The sequence below is a fragment of the Natator depressus genome, chromosome 13 (assembly GCF_965152275.1).
Source record: "Natator depressus isolate rNatDep1 chromosome 13, rNatDep2.hap1, whole genome shotgun sequence".
NCBI lineage: Eukaryota > Metazoa > Chordata > Testudines > Cheloniidae > Natator > Natator depressus.
Genome location: NC_134246.1, coordinates 4199252 through 4226102, shown reverse-complemented (window position 1 = coordinate 4226102; position 26851 = coordinate 4199252). Strand labels below are relative to the sequence as shown.

The window sequence follows — 26851 nt, the reverse complement described above, 5'->3', positions numbered from 1 at the left end:
GTTGTGCCTCGCCACGTGGCTGAGATCTGAGACAGCTGGAGGAGCACAGATCGTCCCTGGAAGGGGGCAGCTATGCATAAGGGGTTATAAGTCTGTTATGTATATCTCCAACCCATTGGGAGCCGTCAGGGCAGCTGTGGTCCTAGCATCCCCTTCCCACATTTCGCTGATGCTTTCATACAAGTTCTCAGCAGGGCAGTTCTTGGTAGACTTGTCCCTTTTCTTGGGCTTTTTCCAGTTGACATCTACTGCCTCGTAGGCTGGTTCTGGGGCTGGGTTCCTGCTGTGCTCAGTCCAGGATCCAACACTGATAGACTCATAGCAGGGCTCAGTGCGTGAGACTCGGCCCGGTGTGGACTGATACCCCGCCCTGACATCTCCAAGATGGGCAGCTGGCCACCCCTGTTCTCCTTGGCCCGTCTCCCCAGGGTCCATTCCTTCAGAGAGGGACAGAGCAGAGCCTTGGTGTTTCTTCTTCTTGCCAGCTTTGCACACCGTCGAGTACATTTCTTCTACCTATAAAAGAACACCTGCGGTTACTGGGGATTCCTGTACAGCAGTGGGACAACAAAACCTGCCCGTGTATTCCTGCCTGTGACTCACGCTCTGCCCACTTGCTTTATAAAGTCACCAATCCCACCCACAGAATTAAGGGCATCCAGGCATTTACACAGCAAAGGTCAATCTAGACCAGGAGATAACAGAGCCATGAGACAGAAAAGGTCGAGAACAACTGATCTAGACGTAACAGGCCAAATTCAACCCTGGAGCAGCTGAACTGCGCCCATTTATGCAAGGCCTGGTTTCGCCCCAAGACCTGGATTTCAAAGAGGCTCTACATCTACCCGACCTGCCAGCAGGATTAACAGAGGCCCAAAGCACTTCCTAAATCATCAGCCCCTGACCCCTGTAACAGGGGTATTATATCAAGGCACGTTAACTTGAAGGCAATAGCCTAGTACTAATTCAGCAGGAGGTGCGCCCAGCTGCCCGGGACACCTGAAGCGAGGGTGCGGAAATGGGGGAAGTTGCCTCCATCAGCCCCAGCCCAGATTTGTTACAGGGAATACTGGGCAGCCGTTTCAGCCGCCCTGTTCCTACCTGGGATGATCCTGGGAATTCAGTTCCTTTGATTTGCCTCCCATCCTTCCCTCCCGGGAAACATCTGATCCAAGAGAAACACAAGGAGCCTCCTCCTAGAAGGCTTTAGCCTTGGTGATGGACTGACTCAGGTCCCGATATAAACCCCTGGACAAAGTGCCCAGTACTTTCAACTACCTGAAAGGGGGTTCCAAAGAGGATGGCTCTAGACTGTTCTCAATGGTAGCAGATGACAGAACGAGGAGTAATGGTCTCAAGTTGCAATGGGGGAGGTTTAGATTGGATATTAGGAAAAACTTTTTCACTAAGAGGGTGGTGAAACACTGGAATGCGTTACCTCGGGAGGTGGTAGAATCTCCTTCCTTAGAGGTTTTTAAGGTCAGGCTTGACAAAGCCCTGGCTGGGATGATTTAACTGGGAATTGGTCCTGCTTCGAGCAGGGGGTTGGACTAGATGACCTTCTGGGGTCCCTTCCAACCCTGATATTCTATGATTCTATGATTCTATGATACTTCTCAGTGCCCACCACAGCCCTCCTAGGAAGGCTCATGGTTTTGCAATTAGGACACCATCTACTGGTGAGGTTTCAGGGTCTAAACTCGGCTAACAACCCCCTTCTCCTTTCACTAACTTCCTCTTCGGGCAAGCCCGCGAAGCTCCGATCCTAGAGGGATCCATTTCAGAGTCTTGTCCTCACCTGCCTCTTGTGATTATTCGTATTCCTCTACTGCAGGAGGGCCCGGCAGCTCCCCTCAGGGATCAGGGCCCCACAGTGCTAGCTGCTGCACAGACGCACACTAAAAAGACAGTCCCTGCCCGTAAAAGCCCATGATCTAGGTTATAGCAAGAGAGCAATGTGCCACAGGGAGATGAGACGAATGGGGCGGGGGGTGACGTAACAGCAAAGTGAGTAAATTATAGCACAAAAAGCCAAGGTCCTGGAACATCCTCTGCTGAGCTGCGGTCAGTGGCAAGTCCTTTGCAGGCATCACAGTAGCAGCACAGAGGGCTGGGGGCTGTCTGCAGTCCAGCCTGACAACTTCTAGCAAGGAGACTTTGGCACATGGCTCTCCAGGCAGGTGCAGCATCCTCGGTGGAGGGCTGGTGGCTGTGCAAGCCCCCGGCCCCCCACTATGCAGCAACTCAGCCTGCGTCTGGCCAATTCAGTCTCGCTTTGGTGAAGCGTTTTTCCGACGGGGCTGAGTCTTTGGGACATGGGGTCTGAGCAGGGAGGAGCTCTGCTGCCGTGGGGGGGGAGCCTTGCCCGTATAATCACTTGTGTACGGCCCAGCCCAGCGCTGCATGGCTGGTCTGTGTAGCAATGCACACGATGGCGCGTTACACCTTCAAACTCCACCCACACGCCCAGGCCCAAGCGAGCTACTGCACGGGCAGAACAGGCCTCTCTTGGCACCGTTCCCCCGGTGTGGCGTGGCCAAGGGAAGGCCCGCGCCTTGCTAACGGGATGGCGATGCTACAGCGGGAACGAGCCTCCCAGCCCAGGGAGACAGCCGTGTGCTAGCACGCTAAAAAGAGCCGGGTGGCAGAGGCTCTGACTAGCCACCCGAAGCTACCCCCTCGGCGCAAGCTCGCGTGGCTAGCCCGCGCCGCTGCCAAAGCGCCCGCACTGCTCTCTGTTAGTGCTCAGCATGAGCCCCGCCACCGGCCATCTGTCTACCCAGCTCACATACCCAGAGCGTCAGCCCCGGCACCTTTGGCCCCAAAAGTCAGGGAGAGGGAGCTGCTGTTTATATTGCTATTTAGCTGTGGGGTTCGGCAAGCCAACATCACTGGCTCTGGACGCTCCCTCGGGAGATAGAGGAGGAGGAGTTGCTGGCACTCAGATTCCCCTGCCCCCCCCAGCCCCACCGGCCCCGCCGCTGAGGCCTGGGATGGTAACAATCAGCCTTTTGCTTTCTCTGAAGCTGTTAATGCTCTTTTGCCTTCTGGTCCCTGTAAATGCACAACCCTTGCCAGGTCTGGCTGGAGATGCTGCCACGGACCATCCAGCAACAGTCCAGGAAACCCCGCCGGACACTGGAGCCAGAAAGCTGGCGAGACAGGAGGGATTTTAAAAATAACAGTGCGGAGACAGAAGGACTGGCAATCTGCTGCTGAACTCCCTCTGTCTCTACACGCTTAGTGGCTCGGTTCCTCCGGTTTGGACCATGGTTTGGCTTTTTGCAAACTGAACCGAGCCGGCCTCCCTCCCTCTCTCCTCCTCCTGAGCCACTTTATCCCAGCCCAAGTCACAGGTGTAGCTAGCTGCTCCTCTGGGACCGAGTCTGGAGTCCTCCGCTCTGCAACCAGAGGTCCACCCCCTTCTGTGGAGAAGCCACCTTTACCCACTGGCCCCTCTTGCAGGCTGCACAGTTATGTATGAGACGTCAAATCCTGTGACTCCAGAATTCCTGAGCTCTTAGTTCCATGGGGGTAAAAGTTCATTGTGTCATTGCCCGGAGCTCACTAGCTTCCCACAGTTCCACCATTGTCTGCAGTGGAAACAATCTACCTGTCTTCTCCCTGCCAGGCTGCTGGGTCTACCCTCTGCTAGCAGCTCTCAGCTGAGCCACGGCCAGGTCAGCGGCCATCGTCCCAGCTCACCAAGGGGAAGGAGCATTATCCAGATGGTGCCTGCGCTCTGACAACATAAGGAAGGAGGAGGGAATTGGGTAAGGCTAGAAAAAGGCTTCCTGGATTTCTGATATGTGCAGCCCTATTAGGGGATCCCTTGCCATAACAACAGTCACTGGGCAAGTTCAGCCCTGCTCAAAGTCACCAGCGTTATCCTGGCTTACACCTGCCCTGGCCCGTTCTTTGCAGGGATCGCCCTCTGCAAAAATTCAGACCTGGGGTAAACGGGGAACAAACATACTGAAGTGAATGGATTTGCCTCTGTCCCAGGGACTGGCTTCTGAGGAGCCAGCCAGCCAGCCAGCCAGCCTCCCTGTGACCGGCTCTTACTAGGGAGAGCAAGTTTCACCTGCGCATCGTTAAGTGGACAAGTTGCTGAGCTGCAGTTAGTTAGTTAAGGAACACTGGGTTGCAAGGGCTCACAGGTGCCAGGCACCTTCCCCCCCGGCCACCACTAGGCAGGCCACCCAGAACAGCTGGAAGTGAGGGGCTAGCAGAACTCGAACCCAGCCCACAGGCACTGTCCGCAAGAATCCAGCCTGGGGACGATGACTGGCCCCACCGATTGGCCTGACCAAACCATTGAAGCCAGAAGGAGGCGCAAGGAGTTGTCCAAGAAACTGAGCGATTTCCCAAGTGGCTACTGCTCCCCAATTCCAGCTCTGACCCCTGGCTTAGAATCTGGCTCTGACCACCCTGGCTCTGACCACTAGATCAAACTGTCCCAGTCCTGACACTGGGCTGTATAAAGAGTTATAAAGCGCTCAGTCAGGAGGCCCCAGGACAGAGGAAGCTCCTGGGGAGAGAGAAGCTACTCCCAGTGATGCCACCCTGGAGAGCAGAGGCATCTGCTCAGATCCCCCCCAGAATGCAAAGAGGGAAAACTCCCAAGGAGAAAGACAAAGACTCCAGTTGTACAGGGGAGAAGTTACAGAGCTCCAAGCAGTGGAGAGGCCTGGAGACTTAGAGCAGGAAGAGACAGCTTATTTACATACCATGCTTAATAAACCAGACTCCAGAAGTGGCGCTTTTCACTGTATGCAAGTCTCATTGAACGTACTGAAAGCTTACTAGGGGAAACTGAGGCAGGCATAAGTGTGGTTCAACACTGGGCTGCCAGGGGGCACTTGTGGGATGAGTGCCTGCCGTTACAGCCAGGTCTGAATCCAGCACTTTGACTCAATGAAGCTTACACCCACCCACCCAGAGCTGGTATTTGTTAAAAAGGTCAAATATATTTCACAAAAATGTCGACAGAAACAAAATGTTTTTTATTTAATTGAAATTTCCCACAATGTGTGTTTATTGGTGAAAAGACTGCCAATTTTCTGTGGATACAAACATCCCCACTGGTTTCCAGTGGAAAAAGTTTGGGGGAGGAATAAAAAACAAGGGGGAAGAGGCTGGGATTTCACCCACAGCTCAGAATGGTTGGTTGAAAAATTTTGATCAAAATTTAAAATTTTTCTTTTGCAAAAAGTTTTATTTTTCTGAAAAACACTTTCATCAACCCCTCCCCCCATCTCACCCCCCTCCACCCCCACCCCAACTTTTTATCGGAAAGATTTTCACCAGCTCTAAGGGCTATGTACACATGCAGACTGTGCACATGTTTAAGGGAAGTGTTTTCCCTGGGTCATTCCAAGGGGTCTCGCCCTCCCAAACCAATTTTGTATCCCCTCAGCCACCTGTGGAGTTGAATCCGGAGGGCCTGAGCCACGGCTTACCTAAAGCAAAGCGAAGCCTCCTGTTTCCTCCTATCAGCTTTGGATAAGGCCCTGACTGAACTGCCCGATGCCCCAGTGATCCCCCAAGGTGAGATCTGCCTTAGGGATTGTGGTGAACCCTTGTACCCTGCTGCACAGTTGATCCCCTGCAAGCTGATGGGCTCCTGAACTCAGTTGATAAGCTACTCATCAGCCCGGCAGATGCCTGGTTACAACAGCGAAGACAGGATAAACTGTTTTACTCCCTTCCAGAAGCACAGGCAAAATCCAGCCTAATCCAAATCCAGAGTTAATCCAAACCCCCTCCTTCCCTTCTGACGTGTGATTAAGGAAGGTCAGCTCATCAGTACAGGCAGGGGGAGGTTGGTACTCCTAGGAGCAGAGGATTTAATAGACCTAGAACCTTAGTCCAATAGGCATCAGCACCAGCCCCATCAAGCTTTGTTTGAGGCGGACCTGGAATCTTCCTGAAAGGAAACCTTCTAAGGGTCATCTTGCAGCTAGTCTGCACCCAGACCCCCCCGAGAATGAAAGCAACAATAACACTGGTTAAGTGTGTTCTTTAGTGGGGAAGGAAAGGAGGTGAGAATCTAGTTTAAGGGGGAAAGAAATCAAGGCCCACGTTTTCAGAACGGCATGCACATTTGCATGTGCATTTACTAAGATTGCGCACACAATTCCCAACGCTTGGGCCTTTCACAGGCACAATATTTACAATTCTGGGGCCCCAGGCTCTAGTTCCACTTAGAACTTTCTGAAAGCTTAAAAATTATCCAGAGCTTCTGGCTTCCTTCTTGCATTCAAGTTCTCTTCCCCCATTCCACAGGGGGGACCCAATCTCCATGACAGTGGGTTTGCAAGTCAATTCTCACCTCCTTCACCTTTCGTTACTAGAGGTGACGACTTTGGATGAATATCCTCAAACTCGCTGTTCCCACACTGTTTGCTTTGACTAGTCATTATTCATGGCGAGTGGTTGGCTGCCAAAGTCACATTTCTGCTCCTTGACTGAATAACTGAAACATTTCAAATGGAAGGAGCTGACAAATAATGAATAAAATAGGTAGATTCATAAAGTTTAAGGCGAGATCATTTACCCTGAACCTCCTAAAAAGAAAAAAGAAAAGGAGTACTTGTGGCACCTTAGAGACTAACCTGTATAACAGGGGCCAGAGAATAAAGCACTCTGCTCTTTGGGGCTTGTCAGTCCTTGTGCTCTGTGCTTCTGCAGCTCCCAGCAATGGCCCCCTCTCGGTGCTATCGATAATAAATATACCCTTCCTGCTGACACTCAGGAGGCTGGCAGGATTTGTAACCATTTCCACAGATCTCCCCAGCCACCTGAATCCCCACAAATAAAGAACAATGCGACTCCCTGGATAATGGCAAGCCAAGCTCGGGGCTCCCTTCAGGGCCAGGCAGTGTGTTCCTACCCACCCAGCACCGACACTGCCCGTGTCCCATCCCACAGCATTGTGAGGCTCAGGGCGGGAGGAGGTGATGGATGTTACTGTACCTTCACCGCTGGGGGGTTACAGGCAGCTCCTTCCCAGCCTTCTGGGTCTGCAGGCCCCACGGAGGATTCACTCTGTGTCTCGTCCTGGAGCTCTGGCTGGAAATTCTTCTTCGCCTTGCGGATGCAAGCGTACTCAGCCGTCACTGCCTTGTCCGCCTCGCTTAGAGGGGACGCCTCCACTGGGGTTCCCAAGACGGGCATTGGTTGAGGCCCTTCCTGAGTCACGGCCGCACACTCGTACAGCGCCTCTGGGGCTGGTTTCAGCGGGGCTGAGAAGAACAGGTTCGAGTAAGTCTGGTCAGGACTCAGGGCATCAGCCGAAGGGTTGGAATGGGGGATCTGGGGCAGTTCTCGGTGCAGCAGGATGCTGAAGCTCGAGCTATACGCAGCTCCTTCTCCATCCCCCAAAGAACCTGATGGGTAAAGGAAATCCACGCTGGCTGGTCTTTGGTCTGGGAAGAGAAGAGAAGAGAAGGTGCATGAGGAGTCTGCGCTGGCTCTTGTAGGGGACACTGGCTGGCTCTTTCAATGGACTCACCAAGCAGAGTTAGAAAGATAAGTGATAATAATACCCTGCCCTTGTCAATCCCCCTTCACCGGGAAGCTCATTCACAGCGTGAGCGAGTGTCATTGCTCATGCTAACGAGGATGACTTGCACGTGCAACTACGCCATGTGGACACACGAATACACCAGCCATCCAGTATACACAGTATATGCAGGAATATACCAGCCATCCAGTAGCAGGCAACGCGGCCCTAGCAGAGAGGATGTTGGGAGAACTACTACCCTATCCCTGCAACTGGAAGGCTGCGCTGCTCCTCAGGCATGGACACCATCTCCCTTTGCATCGGCGCACTCCCAACCCCAGAGCCGCCAGATCTCTCTGCACGTCAGCTCCAGCTACGGTAGAATTTTGCAGCCACTCACGCTCATCCACGTGCTTCACCCTGTTGAGCTCATGCAGTTTGGTGTCCGATTTACTGAGTGATCGGAGCTGCATCTGCCTCAGCAACGACTGCAAAGAAAGGAGGAGACGCACCGGTGAGACTCATAAGAGCAGCCACACTGGGTCAGACCAAGGGTTCATCTAGCCCAGTGTCTGGACTTCCGACAGTGGCTGGTGCCAGATGCTTCAGAGGGAATGAACAGAACAGGGCAATTTACAGAGTGATCCATCCCATCATCCGGTCCCAGCTTCTGGCAGTCAGAGGCTTAGGGATACCCAGACCATGGGATTGGATCCCCGACCGTCTCAGCTGATAGCCATTGACAGGCCTATCCTCCATCAACTTATCTAATTCTTTTTTTAACCCATTTATACTTTTAGCCTTCACAACAGCCCCTGGCAACGAGTGCCACAGGTTCATTGTGTGCTGTGTGGTGAAGTACTTCCTTTCGCTTGTTTTAAACCTGCCGCCTATTCATTTCATTAGATGACCCCTGGCTCTTGTCCTACGTGAAGGGGTAAACAACACTTCTTTACTCATTGTCTCCACACCAGTCATGATTGTATAGACCTCGATTCTCTCTCCCCTCAGTCATCTCTTTTCCAAGTTGAACAGTCCCAGTCTTATTAATCTCTCCTCATATGGAAGCTGATCCACACCCCTAATCAGTTTTGTTGCCCTTCTCTGTATTTTTTCCATATCTAATATCTCTAATATCTCTTTTTCAGATGGGGAGCCCAGAACCGCACGTAGCATTTGAGGAGTGGGGGTACCGTGGATTTATATCTTGTCATTATGATATTTTTGGTCTTATCTGTCCCTTTCCTAACATTCTGTTTGCTTTTTTGACTGTCGCTGCCCATCGAGCAGATGTTTGCAGAGAACTATCCACAATGACTCCAAGATCTCTGAGTGGTAACCGCTAATTTAGACCCCATCATTTTGTAGGTGTACTTGGGATGATGTTTTCCAGTGTGCAGTACAATTTGCATTTACCAACCCTGCCTGCCATTTGCTTGGCTAGTACCCATTTTGGGGGATCCCTACAGCCAGGCTGCACTGCCCCAGGCCCTCCCCAAATGGCTCCACCCAGCAAGCCTGCTCCATCCGCCTAGTGCCATGCTGGTGAACTTTACCTTCTGATTTAAGCACCATCCAGCAACAGCTAGGGCTCAGTGCCTTCTCCCTGTCACATACTATGCTTGGTGGAGGCTGGTCTCTGCTGTTTAACGAGCACTCCAGCCCCCTGCTGCTCGTGTTTTTGAATTAATGCCTCGGAATAAAATAACTCAGCTTTCCAGTGCATCTCTGGACACCAAAATATGCTGCTTCGGCTAGAACCTGGCTCCCAGCTCAGCTGGTCCCTCCCAGAGCAGTACCACAGACACGTTTCGACAGGCCGTCCCAATTCCCCTTCCCGCGGTCTGCTCACTCGAGGCAGAGAAGACTCGCTCCACCTTCCACTTTGACAGCTCTTCCCCAGAGGCTTCCAGACAGTCCTAGCGAGGTGCTGAGCACCCCCAATTCCCACTGAGCTAGGAGAAGGTGCTCAGCACCGTGCAGGATGGGGCTCTAAGACAGCTCATTTCTAGAGCTTTTCCTGCAACAGCTGCTGTCCAGGAGACGGCCATCCTGGCCCTTTCCTAAGGCAGTGCCGCTGGGCTCCCCCTAGGCCACCCATGCTCCACTGGGGCAGGAGTAGCAGCTCCCCCTGGTTGTTGCGTGACTTTGGGGCCATAAGCTTATCTAGCCAATGTGCGCACTTACCACATCTACCAGCTTCACCCCGTCCGGTGGGACCACCTTCTTCCTAGCTTTCCTGCAAGGAGAGGGATTAAGCTAAAGGTTGGATGGTGGTGAAGGATCCGCCAGCAAGCACCCCGTGAGAAGAGCTCTCCTGTGGCCTGGAGGGCAACATTTTCAGATGTGACCAGTGTTTCTGGGGGCCCTTTTGGAGAGGCCTCCAACAGGCCCGATTTTCAGCCTGCCCCTGGGAATCAGGCCCCAGTGAGACGTCTCTAGTTGGGCACCCAAAATCACAGGTCACTTTCTAAAGCCTCGGCTTTAATGTATTGTCTCCGTGGAGCACTGGTGAATGCTAATCACCCAAGGAATCTGCTTCTCACGGCTAGCCCAGTGGATCCAGGTGTATTGTATCCAGGGTCTTACACCATGCCCAGCACCGTTATATCTAAGGCCACGTTTCCTACTGCAGTACAGTGGTCACGCGGACATTAGGAGCATATACCGAGTGCTGGGAATGATCCTAATGAGAGCACCATCGGCGAGCGCTCTCTGCTTCCTGAGACTACTCAGTGCATCGTGCAGCTGCGCGGATCAGTCAGACGAACACACCACATCCTGCCTGCACGGGCACCAGCTGCAGCATGCCCGTGACCTTGTATCTTGTCGGCACTGCACAGCTCCTAAGCTTGTACAACACGGTGCATCGCATTTGTTCCCGCCTCACTGCACCTGTGCCTGGGAGCCTGCCCGCCACTCTGGATCTATGCCCACGTGCTCCTGTGAGCACGCCCGCCACTCTGAATCCATGCCCACATGCTCTTGTGAGCATGCCCGCCACTCAGGATTCACTGTGCCCATACACCACTGTGAGTGTCCTGCCTTGTATCTTTCCAGAGCCCCCTCTAGCCAGGCCTGGACACTGTGTGAGGTGGCAAGCCGACTCTCTGTGCTTCCTGCAGCACTGCTCTCCTGAGGGCAGCTGTCACTTGGCCCCCACTCCCCTGCTCTTTGCCATGCCTGTCTGGGCTCTCCGACAGCCTGGTGCTGCAGAGCGCCCTGCTGCGCTCGACGTGGGAATCCTGCCCACTCCCTTTATCTTGACAAGACCTTCGACATGCTCAGTTGCATCTAACCCTGATGGAAACCTCAGGGCTCCCTCTTCAAAGGGCCTGGCATCTCCGCAGCTGTGCCGTGCCCTCCTTAGTTTACACACCAGCCTATGGGAAGTGTTTAATGAGGATCTGGTGGGATTGACACATGCCTCTGGGCCCTGGCAGCCTTCCTGGGCTCATGCTGCTGCCAAGGGGCAGAGGGGTGTTGCTAGGATCACTTCCCCCTGCATTTCAGACTCCCCTAACCTCCCTGCTCTGAATCTCTATGGTGGCGTAAGGGCCAACTCCTCCTATTATCCATACCCCTCCCCACATGGCATGGTGACACTCGGAGCAATGGCCCAACCCCACCTCCAATGGGCAGCCCTAAGCCTCCCTAGGCCCTTCCCAGGACAATCCTGTCTGGCCTTTAGTTCAAGCCCCGCCTCTGCAAGAAGGGGGATCTTTACTGGTCCCTTGGGTGGGGGGTTTAAGGCAGGTTTCACTGTACCTAGCCAGGACAGATATGTCCAGCCCCCTTTTTATGACAGCGATGGGCAGCTGCTGTGCCAGGCAAGAGCTGGGGCCAGAAGACCAGGCGGTGGAGAAGCATGGGGAGAGGCCCAGTCGTAGCTGAGAGCATAGGGCTGATTCTGATCCCATCCCTGCCCTGGGAGCCTAGCTGGGCTTTGTGGCTTGTGGTTTGGGTTGGCTGGAAGAAGCCGCCAGTTTGGGAGATACCGGCCTCTCCCTAGCCTGTGACTCATCTGTTTGCAGCCAGTGCAGCGCTGGCTTGGAGCTTTGTTCCTGCTTTGATGCTGGGGAACAAACCTGGCAGGGATAGTCCTTGGTGGAGGGGAGAGGAGTGAAGCAGGAGGGTGGGAGCTTTTGGAATCTAGTTGCATGTCTGCAGCAGGGGGTTTCAGGCAACTGAAATCCAGGCACTGGGGTCCTCACACTCCTGCACTGCTGGGCAACAGGGATAGGTGGGTATCCACACAGCATCAGCATCAGCTAAGCTCCCCCAGCCTTGCCCCAGCATGCACGGCTCCATGGTTGGTTGGTTGGTTGCATTTGAGAGACAGTGGGACAGGGTGGGGGAGAGGGGCTGACATACAGACTGCCACTACTTAAGCCAAAGGAGATCCATGTATGAATTAACCCTTCCATGACCCATGCAAAACTCCTGAGGTTTGTTCTACCCTGACGCGTGGTTTACACTGTGAGAGGGAGGATCAGACACGTACCTTCTGCAGGCAGCACACAGGGCTGAGAGGAAGACCAGGACACCGAGCAATGCCAGTCCCAGGGCGGCAGTGAAGGAGGGCGGATGGGGCCCAGCCATCCTTTCACCACGATCTGGAGCCACTTCAGAAATCCACTTCACGCAGAGCTCTGCAGGAAGAGAACATTGGTAATTAGTGCACCCAAAGGAGAATGCAGAGGGCAATGCCATCTAATGTCCCCGTCTCGGGCTGGGGCAGGCATGGGATCACGCAAGCGAGGGAAGTAATAGTGTCATGCTTAAAAATTTTATTAAAGCTAAAGTTAAAAAAAATTATAGACTACATAAGTTGGGAAAAGCGTGTCTGTACATCTGGGTGTACTGCTTAGATTATCCACAAATATAAAGCTAGTTTTTAAAAGTCATATCATATATAGAGTACATAATCAGCAATAACCCAACTTTAGGTGAACAGATTTAACAATACAGTTTAAATATTAGAATCTGAATACTCGGGTACATCATTCATGAGAAGTTGTACAGAGATTTGGTTGTGGAAAGCAAAAATATATCCATGAGTGGAGATTGTCCCTCAGTAATTGAGAATTCGGTAGGTTGTCTGTTTAGAGCCAGGTCTGAGCATGATGCCAGGCCCCAGCTACTCCTGTCCTCCTGTCTGTCTATTCCAAGCACAAAGCACCATAACAAGCAGTTGGTTGGCATGTCTTGAGTTTACAGCAACGTATCCACACTCAGTAGCCCAGCCCAGGATTCAGGCACCGATTGGCCCAGTGGGTTGCATCACCTGAGCCAAGAGTTTCAGGTGAATGCAGCTACAATAGCATCTTCCCAGCGTGGATGGGGAGCCACAATCCTTGCAGCCGATCTCCTGCTCCTCCTACCTCCGCTTCCCAAAGCAGCACCTCTCCCGCTGCAGCTACTGTAAGTTAGGAAGTTTAATTCAACAGCATAGACAGGGAGTCCAACAAAAACGGATCAAACCCCAGCACAGAGCGCAGCTCCACCCTGGAGGTAGGTACTAGCCGCTCAATAGCTACCTAAAGGATCTGCCTCGTGAATTACACTTCGGCAACCCACATCTAGCTTGTCCTGCCAATGAAGTCTCCTAGAACTGAACTGCTGAAATTCGTATGGATTTGCCACCAGGGGGAGCCAATAAGGAAGAAAAAGCAGCCGTCGTCAATGGACACTTTGAGCCAAAGCATTCCTGGGGGCTGCCACTGTCTCCAGATCTGGCCCAATTTCCCCTTTTCCTAGACAAATGCTGAATGGCTGGAGTAAACAGACCTCCCTCTTTGCTGAGTTTCTGGGGCTCCAGGGCTGTATCCTGTACGTACTCTCTCTCAAGTGTCTTTTCGGGCAGAGTGGGCCGTGATCCTGTGATCTCCCAGGTAGAGGTGTTTTGGGGGATGGATGCGGTTCCTCCCCAGGAAGGCAGAGTTGCAGCTCAGCAAGAGGGCACCCTCTTCCTTACTGCTGCTTTGCACCAAGCCATGGGAGAATCCTACGCGGCTGTTCCTGGCACAGCCCAGCCAGGTGGATTCCGGCATCGCTAATTCTCACCGTTCTATCACGAGTCTGGCTCAAGTTGGTGCTTTTCTTGAAGCCCCAGCTCCTGGGGGCATCACGTTATTAGGTGCCAATTGCAGCTTCCATTTAAAAGAAAAAGTTCCTAGCCCTAGAAACGCTCAAGAACATGACTCAAGTGCTCCCTAAAGACTCAAACAGCACGAGGCCAAGAAAAAGGACCCCAAATGACGAGATTTTGAAAAATCTCGTCATTTTTAAGCCACTCTTATGATCTCTGGGGGCCTGACACCTGATCTTCGAATACTTGGGGCTGCCAATACTAGGATTCCAACTATAAGCCAGGGGTCTAATGATTCCGGGGCCTAGTGGGCGTGACAACACTGAATTCTGGAGCCGTGGCACTTTATCCTTGAGCCAGCTCGATGCTGGAGTAATGGCACCTGCTTGGAAGAAAGGAAGGGAGGAAAAAGAAGAGAAAAAAATGGGAGCCCAGCGCATGAGACTGCATTTGAACTCTGACCCACCTAATGCAGTAGAATCAGAAAGGGAGGTGGAGGGAAAGTTTCAGTCTGGCCCATCAGCAGGTTCTTAACAGAGCAAGCACAGGGGTGATGTGCTTGGAAATGAATATGGAGTCAGACCAGCCAGGTATTTACACTGAGCGGGGCTGAACAGGGCATCTGCTCTGCATTCAAGCGGGCATGGGAGTTGCGGGCTGAATCCAGGCTGGGATTCAGGTCCCATGGTGCTGCTGTCTCACAAGCCATTCTGGTCTTCACTGCTGGAAACCTTGCAAGATCGTCTGTTCTCATGAGATTTCTCCTTAGGTTCAAATCTCCCAAGAATGGCTGTTCAGGCCCTGAGATCTCAGTGGGTAACAGGCCCCTCCTGGTTCTGATCCAAAACTAAAGGTATAATGGCGTGGAGGAGAAGCTCTGATCCAGAGAGTCAGATCCTCCTGAAATTCAGGGAGCTTCAGCCATGAGGTTCTGGGTGGGGCCCAGCTTTTGGTTTAGATTCAACACATTTTTAAATCTAAAATGAGAGGCAGCCCCCAAGCCTGAAATCCCCAAGCTGGGTATTGGGTCCATGCAAAGTTGGGAGCCTCAGTGTAGCAAAAAATTCACGAGGGAGAGTTGGGTTGGCATTAAGTATTGCCATGGGGAAAAGTCCTGGGAGCTCCCATTCCCAGCCCCCGGAGCATCCGGCCTTGGTCTGGTGGCTGCATCACCGACCCTGCCCTGCAATCCCACTGTCCTTCCTCGGAAGGACACAGCTCGTACCCCCGTGTGTGCCTGCTGCCGGACTCTGCCAGGACATCCCAGAAGCCCTCTGCCATTAACAGCCTGCCGGCCTGCACTAGCCCAGCTACCACACCGTCACGCGCCCCCTCCTTGGGGCAACACCACATGGCAGATGGATCAGCCCATTGGGATGTGGAAGGGACACTCTGGCACTGGAACCAGGTGCCCCAATGTGCGCATATGGCTTGTGTGGACAGGCCTGACAGGGCCAAGTCCAGCTAGGGCCAGGGCCTATCTGCAAGACACTTTCGTGCTGCGTGCGTCCAGGTCACCCAACTGCTCTTTCCCCACGCCCTCCCCCCACTCACCACTCTGGCCGGCACATCGAGACCCTGGTCTCGTGGCTCCGGGGACGGGGTGGCGAGTGGAAATGCTGTGCCCACCGTCAGAGAGCTCAGCGGCCGCACATCTTCACGGCCTCTTGCAGAAGCAGGCTTGAGTTGTGGGGTGAGTAACAATGGGAAGGCAAACAGGCTCTGTGTCAGCACACAGGAAACCATGAGGGCTTCACAGTTAATCGCACCGCCCGCTTCCCACAGCCCAGCCAGCCACCAGACCTACTTTAGCAGCTGTGTACAGTGGGAGTGGTTCTGGTATTCTCCTTGGGGCCTGATCCTGAGGCCTCAGCAGGCACTCCCCGCTCCCAGGCTTAGGCCCTCAAGAAGTTCAGCTCTGTAGAGCAGCAGCTTGCCAGTGACACGAGTCCTGTAGGCAAACGAACCCCCGCGAGAGCCATACTCCGAGCTGGTGCGAGCAGATGCAATGCCGCTGGCTTCATGGAGTTAGAGCTGGTTTAACGCAGCCGGAAGAGCAGCATCACTGACGCCAGCTCTGAGTGTGGCCCCAGGCCTTGGAGTCCAGGTCACACCAGCGGGGGAAAGCAGCCCCTCTCTGGTCTCTAATACTTACCGTGAGAGCTGATCTCTGCCAAGGTCAGAAGGGGGCTTAATAGGGAAGGGAGAACAAATGCATGTGGGACAGAAGAGCAGGGCTGCAGGCTCACCGCCTTTTGCCCTAGATATGCAGCAGGTTTTGAATCTCAGCCCGCCCCGGTGCTATTTCAGAATCCAGTGCTGGCCTTCTGCAAACCTGCTATGGCCTTTTTCCATTTCCCATGCACATTAAGTCACCACTGTGTGAGCCCAGCCACATCCTGGGCTCAAGGTATGGCCCCAATGACTGGTTCAGATGCTGTCTGTGACTGGGGGGCCCAATAACCAGGATGGGTTTTTTGGAGAGGACTGGCCAGCCATTCCTCTGCCTGGAAAAGGCAGAGACAAGATGCAGCCTCTGCTGGCTGGATTCTCCGCTCCTGCACACATCATATCTGGTACTGGAAACACATTCCTTTCCTGGCCCGGCCTTTGCGAATTTCCCCTGGCTGTGGCAGCTTGCCCAGCCCCTGCTGGCATGAGGCGTGAGACCAGACGGGGCTTCAGCCCCTGGACATCCTCGCTGGCAGCGCAAGGCACCAGCCATTCACTAGATCTGGGTTGTAGCAAAAGTCACACGACTGGGGCGGTGCTGACTTCTGGGGCTGGGGCGCAGCCAGATGTCTCACAGGAGCTCCTGGGGCCTGCAAACCAGTGGCTGTGTCTCGCTCCACCCACAGTCCACAGACAGACCCACACTGAGCAGTACCCTGCTCCCAACTGCCCCCTTCAGAGGGGCTGAGTGCTTCCACGCAGCCACACTGACCAGCCTGCGCCTCCCATGGCACACAGCCAGGCTTCGGGCAGTGCACTGAGGGCAAGTCTCGGCTGCTGTCCCCTCCTGCCCAAGCTGCCGGAGCGAGTGGCAGAGGACTGGGGACATTCATCACATGGCACGGGGGGTGTGGGATGTTCTCCCACCCGGAGGGATAGGAGGGAAGAGTGGCCTGGCTGGGAGAAGAGCCATCTTAGAACCTGCTTCAGCCTGACCATCGCCTGACCGCCCTGTTCACGAGCAGGCTTGGAACATGGGCCACCCACGTGAGTAGGAGCCAGGTGTTAAACATGGCACATAAGGACTCAGCCACATCACCAGCTCAGTAACAATCTGTAGTGCTGCTGACCCCTTTAGCAGGCCCCCCAATGCCGTCCCCAAGGGGCTGACGCTTTCCTGCATGCAAGCAGGCATGTAGTCACATCCTCTCTTTCTGGGCTGGCTCCAGTTCCATCTATCAGGGCAATCAGTTTCCTGTACCCCCCCTGCACCAGGCGTGCTCCTTGCAAAAGGGACCACAAAACGAAAAAGCCACAGCTCCCCTCCACCTGGCCTGCCAACCCCCCGAGCGCGCTCACTGTGGTCTCCAGTGCATCCGACGGGCTGCAAGAGAAACAAGACGAGAGAGAGAGTGTGCGGCGGTGCAAGGTTTTGCAGAAAAGAGAAAACTGTGCAACAGCACAAGGGGTTAGCAAAACTTCCTGTGATGTGGGACATGAACCTGCTGTTGCCTCTTACCAACTACGGGCCTGGCCCTGAAAGGGCACCAGCAACTGTGTCTAAGCAGGGTGCTTGCACGGTTTCCATCATCACCGTGCAGAGGGGTTTCTCTTAGGCCACGGCTACACTACAAAATTAAGTGTGTCTACACTTAACTCCTTGTGTCGGTGGTACGCGTCCTCCCTTGCATCAGTTGTACTGTCAGTGCAGGGCATTGTGAGATGGCTCCTGACAGTCAACGTAAGGGACAGATAAGAAGACAGAAAATGTCACATTGACTCTAAATAAATCCATGGTACGTCCACATCTTGAATACTGCATGCAGATATGGTCGCCCCATCTCAAAAAAAGATATATTGGAATTGGAAAAGGTTCCGAAAAGGGCAACAAAAATTATTAGGGGTATAGAACGGCTGCCACATGAGGAGTGATTAATAAAAGACTGGGACTTTTCATCTTGGAAAAGTAGACTACGGGGGGATATGATTGAGGTCTATAAAATCATGCCTAGTGTGGAGAAAGTAAATAAGGAAGTGTTATTTACTCCTTCTCATAACACAAGACCTAGGGGTCACCAAATGAAATTAATAGACAGCAGGTTTAAAACAAACAAAAGGAAGTATTTTTTCCACACAACCCACAGTCAACCTGTGGAACTCCTTGCCAGAGGAGGTTGTGAAGGCCAAGACTATAACAGGGTTCAAAAAAGAACTAGATACATTCTTGGAGGATAGGTCCATCAACGCCTATTTAGCCAGGCAGGGCAAGGATGGTGTCCCTAGCCTCTGTTTGCCAGAAGCTGGGAATGGGTCACAGGGGATAGATCACTTGATTCCCTGTTCTGTTCATTCCCTCTGGGGCACCTGGCATTGGCCACTGTTAAAAGACAGGATACTGGGCTAGATGGACCTTTGGTTTGACCCAGTCCAGCCATTCTTAAGTTCTTAAGCAACACAAAGTCACTGTGCTGATTCATAGCTGTGGAGGATGTCGCCCTGTGTTTGTGAACTGGGTGCCAGCACTGGAGTTTACCTAGTTATGGCACAGACTAGGGATGGGTAAGATTTGCTTCAGTGCCACCCACATGGCAAGAATTAGCCATATTTGAACCCACCCAGGCTTTCCATTGGGCAGCACTTCCCATGCAGAAAGGAGCTCTGCACCTGTTTATAGAACGCTTGGCTGTAGGGCACAAGTCACAGGCAGTTCTAAGGGTGGGAGTTTCAAGGCCACATGCGTGTTGTCACACCACCGTTGAAAATGATGCATTTTCTGCCTTTGAGGTTTCACCCACTTCCCTCTTTGCAAAAAAGTCACCTCTTGGGAGGGGGACTCTCCTGCCTTAGCCGTTCTCTTGTTAAAGGGAAAGAACAATCCAATGAGCTTTAGAAACACAGATGCGGACAACGTGTTGGGCTCTGAGACGACTGTGAATCCTCCTTGTCCTATTCTCTCCTCCTTCGGCCAGGGGAGGCAGTGCCAGGCGGCATGGAGAGGCCAGAGTGCCAGCAGCAAGCTCTCCAGCATCCTCTCTGCCACTGATTCTCAGGGGGCCCATGGGAAGGTCACTTACACTATGTGCCTTGGATCTCCCTCTCTTTAAAAAGGGGATAATGGTATCGAAGCTCTAGGAAGCTTGGGAGTCTTAATGTCTGCCAAGGGCCTTGAGAATCTTGGAGTGCTGTAGAAGGACAAAGTATTTTATTTTGCATAGTCCTATGGAAAATAAGTCACACCTGGCCTAAGCCTGCTTATCTGTGGCTGGCCCTCCTCCCATATCCACGCATGCAGGCCAAGTGTCCAGGCACAGGGCCCTAGGCAACCCAACAGACAGCATAAACCCAAGGACCACACTGCCAAGGTGGATGTGGTGCTGAGTCCAGGAACTAGGAGAAGGCGAGAGTCTTGTTTTCCAGGGCTCTTTCCGGAATCCCACCTTCCCCAGAGGATCTGGCAAAGCACAGTTGTTCCCCAGCTGCATCCACAATTCTCTTCCTGACCCCCTAACCTCTATGGGCAGGCTGCAAAATGAGCCGGGGGTTCCCACCCCCATGCAGATGGAAGGATGGGGGTTGCAAGAGAATGACTTAGGGCAACCTCCCATCGTTGCAGCTGCCATGCTGAAAGGAAGTCAGTGAAGGAAGGACAGGCAATGAAACAGCTGCTGCTCACCTCAACGGCCAAGAAGGCACAAAGGCAGATTCACTACCTAGAAAAACAGCTCGCAGTCTGGATCGGGCAGAGCAGAAGCACACAACTTCAACAGCATCCCTGGAGGGGAAAGAACCAGCTCAGCTGTGCTGTTGCGCCCTGTGTGTGCCTCCTAACTGCCCCGTCACCCTGCCCAATACTAAAGTACCTAGAAAAGGAAAACGAAGTCAGGCAACTACCTGGCTTCAGTCAGCCCATGGCAGGCCCCAGTGTCAGCCCCACACGTTGAAATTAGGGCCCAATCCTAGAAGGTGCTGATCTCCCTCATCTCCCTTTGATTACAGCAAGAGTGCACTCAGCAGCTCCAGGATCAGCCTCCTAACAAAGTAACACAATCTCCAGCCACATCACATTGGAAACAGAAGCCCTCAACCCTTCCTCAGCAGTCGAAGGCCATGTGCCTGGGGAAACCACTTGAGAAATGGGAGCCGAAGGAAGCCACAGTCCCATAGACTGACCGATCTCTTCACAGGCTTGCTCGCCCGAAAGTACAAGCCAACGTGCGCGACAAATCCTTGCCCAAACAAACAGAGCGCTGCCCTCGGACGGCACTTGCCACCTGAGAATCTCACCATCCTTTGAAAATGTTAGTGACCAAAGCCTCAACACCCAGAGAGGAATTAATCCAAGTTTTACAGATGGCAAAGCTGAGACAGAGGTTAAGTGATTTGCCCGAAGAGACAGCAAGTCAGTGCCAGAGCTGAGAAGATCACCTGAATTTTCTGACTCCCCGTTTGATGCTTTCACTAGACAATACTGCCTCTCTCTCGGAGGGGACAGGTCTTTTATGGGATACTCGCAGGACAAACACTAATTTTAGTCAGTTCCCTTAGCTAGCACAGTCCTAGTGCAGCCTTAGAGTGTGGGTCCTGCAAAGCAAAGCTAACGCTCAAATCGACGGATACCTGGTCATGCACACATACTATGCATCCTCTAATATTTTTCACCCCTTAGCAGCTTTCCAATGCTGCCAAGTGTAGCTGCAGTCCAGAAGCATGAACACAGTGTCGGGTGTGCACTACAGCACGCTGATAGATTATTCTTTTGCTGCACAGAGCTACCACAATATCTACTCCCATCTGTTTTCGGAAGACCCAGTGCTTTAGGACCATATAATACAGATACAGCCTTTAGTACAGGGATCGGCAACCTTTGGCACGCGGCCTGTAGGGGTAAGCCCCTGGTGGGCCAGGCCGGTTTGTTTACCTGCAGCATCCATAGGTTCGGCTGATTGCAGCTCCCACTGGCCGCGGTTCACCATCCCAGGCCTATGGGGGCTGCAGGAAGTGGTGCAGGCCAAGGGACGTGCTGGCTACCGCTTCCCACAGCCCCCATTAGCCTGGAGCGGCGAACCTGCGGCCAGTGCGAGCGGCGAACCTGCGGCCAGTGCGAGCGGCGAACCTGCGGACGCTGCAGGTAAACAAACAGGCCCGCCAGGGGCTTACCCTGACAGGCCGCATGCCAAGGGTTGCCGATCCCTCCTTTAGCATCAACGTACCAGTGTGAGGAGGTAAACATTACTGTCTATGTAGCACCAGCGAGCCGAGTCCCCAGCCTCACGTTATAGGCAGCTTTCTTCCTGAAAGTTTTCAGCCAGGTTTTAACATTTCCTCAAGGCCCATCAAGTGTCCAGATGGCCTTGTACAATAATTCCATAAAATACAAATCACAACAGTCAGAACACTCAACCAGCAAAAAATGATCCCAGAACCCACAATGAGATAATGCTCTCATCTGGCCTCAAACTCTATGAATTTAAGAAAAAACAGAAGAACAAGGCAGGAATGAGGAGTGGGAGGGGAATCCTACATCTGTTGACAAAAGTATGATTACTTTTGAGAAAACACACTTTTGGGAGGCTGGAGTCAGCATTATGGACGATGAATCGGCGTCATCTGAAATTTTAAAATTTAACGGCTGACTCTGCTTACCCTTACTTACATGAGGAGTCTCTCCTTCTGCGAGAAGCCTCATGGAAGTCAGTGGGCCTCATTGCATGCATAAGGGCATGTCACACAATTAAGGGTTTGCAGGATCAAGTCCTTAAATGGACTTTGAAATGTGCAATTAAGCTCCCTGGCAATAAAGCTATTGACCCAAGCCCCTGCAGCTGTTCTCTAAGGTAAAGACGTACAGCAGTGCTGCACAGAGGACAAGCTTTACAGGCCATAGCAGCTTTGATCAGGCAATTACCATTATTAGCATGTGTTCAGAATACAGAAACACCCGGGCACTAGGAGAATTAGTGAGGAAAGCATGCAAAGATAGGTGCTAATCAAGCATGAAAATAGTTCATTGCTGTTGATTCCCCCCCCCCCTTTTTTTTTTTTGGCTGTTACAAGTAGGGCTTACATCCAAGCTAGGCTGCAAGAGTACCCGAAATGAAATTCACTGGGAGATGAAATTCGACAGGTTGTGTAAAAAAGGAGGTCAGACCAGATGATCCAATGGTCCCTTGTGGTGGAAAAAAAAAAAAAAATCAATGAACATGAATCCACATTTAAGAAATAACAGCTTGAAAGAGAGATGCCCTCAAAATCCCCCAAAACATTGGCTCAACTTTTTGCTGTTATTTGAGGAGGAGAAGGAGAGAGGAAGGTCACAAGCTGGGCACCACCAGAGATCATCAGCTGGACTGTGGCTGACACGACTCTCAGGGACTCGGGGCGAGGGGGGGTTATTGAAAAAAAGACGGTTTCTCCTTATCAAGATTTCTACAACAGGAAAAGCACCCAGAGAGGTTCACTTCAACGAGAACTGCAGTCAGCCCAGGGCAGTATCATAGGAGGCCAATAATGATAAAGCACTAACAAATCCGAGAAGAACTTTTCAAACCTGAACTGAGCACAGAAGCACATGGCCAGCAATTCAGCAACAGAACCCATGAGGAGATGGGCAGGCTCTGAGCGACAGCTTTGGCTAATGGCTGGGGGTGGTGTGGTTTGGGTTTTTGAAGAGCCGTGCTGGATTTATGAAGGTTAGTCTCAGAATGGCCAGGGCTACAGGCAGAAAAACACAAACACTTCCGATTGCAGTGCTTACTGCTCCATGTAGGGTGGGGTTTTAAAAAGCATTCAGCGTTGGCCTAACTCTTCTCCCCTGGAAGTCCATGGCAAAACTCTGAATGATTGCCATACAGAGCTGGGCCAATGCCAAGCACTCTTTAGGTGCCCGACAGCTTAGGCCCTGTTTTTGATCACAGCATAGGTGCTGCTGTTTACACTAAAAATAAGTAGAAAAAATAAATAGAAGTTTTGGTAAAGACACCTGTGGCTTTAAATGTTAGGTTGCCCTCCCATACCTTGAACACCATGGAAAACTTGAGATTCAGAAATTTGATTATTTTGTGCCTCCCTTCTGCTGACTGAGACAATAAAACTGTTTCTGCTGAACTGTATGTATTTTTAAAACATGAGGCAGGCACTGCTAGAGAGGTTTCTGATGCAAATATTGGGCTGGAAACAGCAAGGTAGCAGTTCTGGTGAGAATTCTCATTGCTACGTTTATAGAAAGCCAGATTACAAAATACCGAGTCGTGCTGTACGCCAGGAAGGTGCTTTTAGAGAGATGTGTTTGGTAGTTACTAGAATCATTCACCTGCTTCTGAAACCTCCATTTACACAGTTTGAAATCCCAGATATAGGCTGTTATTTCTGTGATCAGTCTCTCCACCCCTCACAACCTCAACTCCAGTGGTGTGGTCAGTGATGCTGGGGATTTCTACAAGAAGGTGGCTCAACCCAAAAAATCAGGTGCCTGACTTTTCTTCTCTCCCACCCCTCCACCCCAGGTGCTGAGCCTCCAGTTTCAACTGATTCCAAACTCAGCATTTCTGAAAACCAGGCACTAGGAAATGAAAACAGCCCCCACTGTTCTTAACAGGGTGTCAGTTGCAGGGCTGTGAAGTTCCACTCATGAGATGCCAGACACATTATCAAGCTCAGCGGACCTTTCTGTGCATTTAAGCCTAGATGCTCCAATGGGTATAAATCTTAATTTGCACAAAGCTGACAGCCCTCATTGGCCAGTGACTAACACATGGACATTTGTTAAGTAACCTGACCAATACAGAGATAATTGGGGAGCAAGAATCTTGCCATTCCAGCAGTACCAGCCTAACATTTATGTACAATACTTAGAGGGTTATGAACAAAACTGGTTCAGATACAGGAGATGCAGCAATGTTTCTCAGTAGTTGATAAGGGGACACCTGAGTTTGCTTGGTAAGAAACGAGAAACACTTACTTTACAGAGACTCAGAAGAAGCCAGATAGCATGAAGAGCAGAAATCCATCCATATCCTCTTCCTTCCATATCCTTCCTACCTTCTATGCCTGCTCCCCTTACACTGCAGAATACAACTGTTCTGAACTACACATTCTGGAGTGTTTCAAACATCTTGATTGTGCCTCTTTCTCAGGCTGCTCCTTTGTTCAACCCTGATTTTCAGCCGGAGATAGAGATGCCTTTGAGCTGAGACACCAGGCAGTCTAATACCACAGCTCATTTCCTGGCCTGCAAAAGTCATCATATCACCCAACTGACTTACTTTCTCTCTACTCTGCTTTTGCAGAAAACATGCAGGTGGACGGGATCAGCAGGACTACGTGCAACAGCACCCACGCCTGGCCATTCATCAGTACTTGACCTTATTTCTATCACCATTTACTCCTGGGAAAATTCTATGCCACAAATTAAAAATTCTGCGCACAATATTTTAAAATTCTGCAAATTTTGTCAAAAACAACACTACATAATCACACCAGTTTCAATTATTTTGGTAATTTTATTTAAAAATATCTGTCAGTAAGTATGTCTGTAACAATAGAGACAAAAAAATTCCCCCAGGAGTAGAGTTAAAGAAACCCCTATGACAACCCGCTTTCTGTTTCTCTGGCACACCCCCCTCCAAGCCCAGCCAGGTAGCCAGACACCCACAACCCCTCTCCCCCAGAGCCCAGCTGCGGGCCCCCACCAGCCAATATACCTGAATCCCATACCCCACCCCAAGAGCCCAGCTGTGAGGTCCCCCCTTGCCCAGATATCCGCTCCCCTTCCCCCCCCCCAAAGCCCAGCCATGGGACCTCACCCACCTTGACACCCACCCACTACCCCTCAGAGTCCAGCTGTGGGCCCCCTTCAGCCCAAACATCCATCCCCTGCCCCCCAAAGTCCATCTGTGACCCCCCCAGCCCAGACACCCACCCCCCTCCCCTCAGAGCCCATGGATCCAGAGGGAGAAACAGCCTGATGCTGGGTCCAAGGCTTATGTGGAGTTTCCTGCATGCTGCAGTCTCCTTCCCTTAGTGTGTGCTGGGAACTGCAGCTGCTAGGAACTCTCTGCTCTTCCCCTCCTATTCCCCACCCCACAGCAATGTCTTTTATGTGTGAGCTGGGCTCTGCCAGGTCCAGCAGCCCCTAGTGGCAGCCAGCAGCCCATTTCTGTGGGGGAAAGGAAACTGCGTGCACATTAATTTCTGCAAAATTCTGCATTGCGCAGTGGTGCAGAATTCCCCTAGAAGCATATAACACCTGTAGGGGTTGCTTGATTTGTTTTGTAGATTAATATAGTGAAAAAGAATAAGTTACCTTTTGGTATAGTATTGTTCATTGTGAAGGATCACAAAATGCTTTACAAAGAGAGATCGCTTTATCCACCATTGACATGCAACTGTCTCAAGGTGAAAGTGTTTAGGACGGTATGTGAGGAGGCAACTGAAACCACTTAGAAAATTCAAGGGACTTAAAATGCAGTTATGCTTATTGGATAACGGAACTAACACACCCACCCTCACAAAATAAATAAATAAAAGATGACATGCCCATGAATACTGGCAAAAGAAGTTCCCATGCAAGACTCCTCCACCCTGACATGCTTTTCCAGTACCGGATCTCTCAAATAGAGACAGACAGCCATGTGGAGCTGTGAATCTTACCACAAATTGTCACAAAGAGCACTCATATGAGACCACTAACTGTAACTTGGGAGCTAAGTGCGTTAACCTTCTTCACCACCTGTCTCCCATTTCCCAACCCAAAACAGCTTTGAATTAACCCAATGCAGAGAGAAGACCCATACTTAGTCACAGAATGATAATGCTTGTGGTGTTGGTCCTGATTAGTTGCAGGCTTGGAAGGAGACTGATGTGTTCAAGACAAAATCCACATCACCTTCATTTACACTATAAACAGAAGAGATGAAACTTCAGTTCCTGTTTAAGGTCTTATGATAGTGCCCATTGCTGTAGGATCGAGTATTTCTCAGAAAAGGACAATCACAAAAGATCTAATTTTCTTCCTGCATCCCTGAAGTAGGCAAGAAGTTAGCGTTTTTTTTAAAATGTATTTTCTCTCTCTCATTCTTGCCATCACTTCCTTTTCTGCTCTTAAGTCATGGGGAGGAGTGGGGGAAAGAAAACTTCCACACCTTGGTCTGAGGCTGTGAAAGCTGTGATCATTTGAATTCAATTGCCCTGCCCCTGTAGTCAAGGAAGCACTGTCTGCAGCTCTCGTGACTGTTACCCTTGAGGTTGACAGCTCTGTAATCCTTCAAAGGCATCTGAGAGGTGGAGATAAAAAAGCAAAACAAGTCTCTTCTAAGATAACAGGGGTCAGATATCTTTTACTTAAAAAAAAAGTGTTTTCTCAAGACACCTGCAAAAATTACAGAATCAGAAAATAAAGGTGCACTAGAAAACACTTGAATGTATAGGCCGCTGCCTTACACAGAACGCCTGATAGAATCAACACCTCCTCTACAGCAAGAGCTGGCCACCACCGACAGAACCTGTCTGGGAGATTTTTCAACTGCCTGAGATTGTCTGTACCCACTGCAGGGCAGGAGAGTCTGCTCAGCTCTCCTGCCTCCAGGATTGCATGAGCTCTTTCACAGGGATAGGTATGTGTGGTGGGTACACCTGGATCTTGTCGTATTGTATGGTTCTGTGGTGTTTCATAACAAGGAGAACCTACTTGTTCACATAGAGATCTAGAGCAGAAAAACTCAAAGCAGCCAGAGCGAAAGCAAAAGGCTGCCTGCAGTATTGTTCCTGGCTGGCAGGTATGTAGCTGACCTGTTATATTCTTAGCTACTTATGTGGTTGCCACATTCCCCTACTTCTGGCACTCAGTGCTGCGATATGGAATGGGGCAGCATTCCATATTGTCACCATTAGCACGCAGGCTGACTTCACAGGGAGGGCCTTTTGTACTAGTTTGGGACCCAGTAATACTTTTGCAGTCAGCTGGCAATAGTGCAAGGCCTGGGGATCACAGAACTTAACACAGTCCTGCCTCTTCTCTCTCTGTTCAGTGTGCTCGTGCTCTAAAGAGCTACTCTAAATATCACAGCAACATCAGAACTAATAGG

The 26851-nt window shown here is 51.5% G+C and overlaps 1 protein-coding gene across 1 annotated transcript; it reads right to left on the bottom strand.

Moving 5' to 3' along the window:
- Nucleotides 1–25951, bottom strand: LIME1 (Lck interacting transmembrane adaptor 1). Its single transcript, XM_074969589.1, has 6 exons — nucleotides 25910–25951; nucleotides 12012–12159; nucleotides 9695–9746; nucleotides 7908–7995; nucleotides 6979–7430; nucleotides 1–516 (listed from the first exon to the last, which is right to left on the bottom strand). Exons 1-6 carry the CDS (start codon nucleotides 25938–25940, stop codon nucleotides 85–87), a joined length of 1203 nt encoding a protein of 400 aa, XP_074825690.1. The 5' UTR covers nucleotides 25941–25951; the 3' UTR covers nucleotides 1–84.
- Nucleotides 25952–26851: the final 900 nt, after the last annotated feature.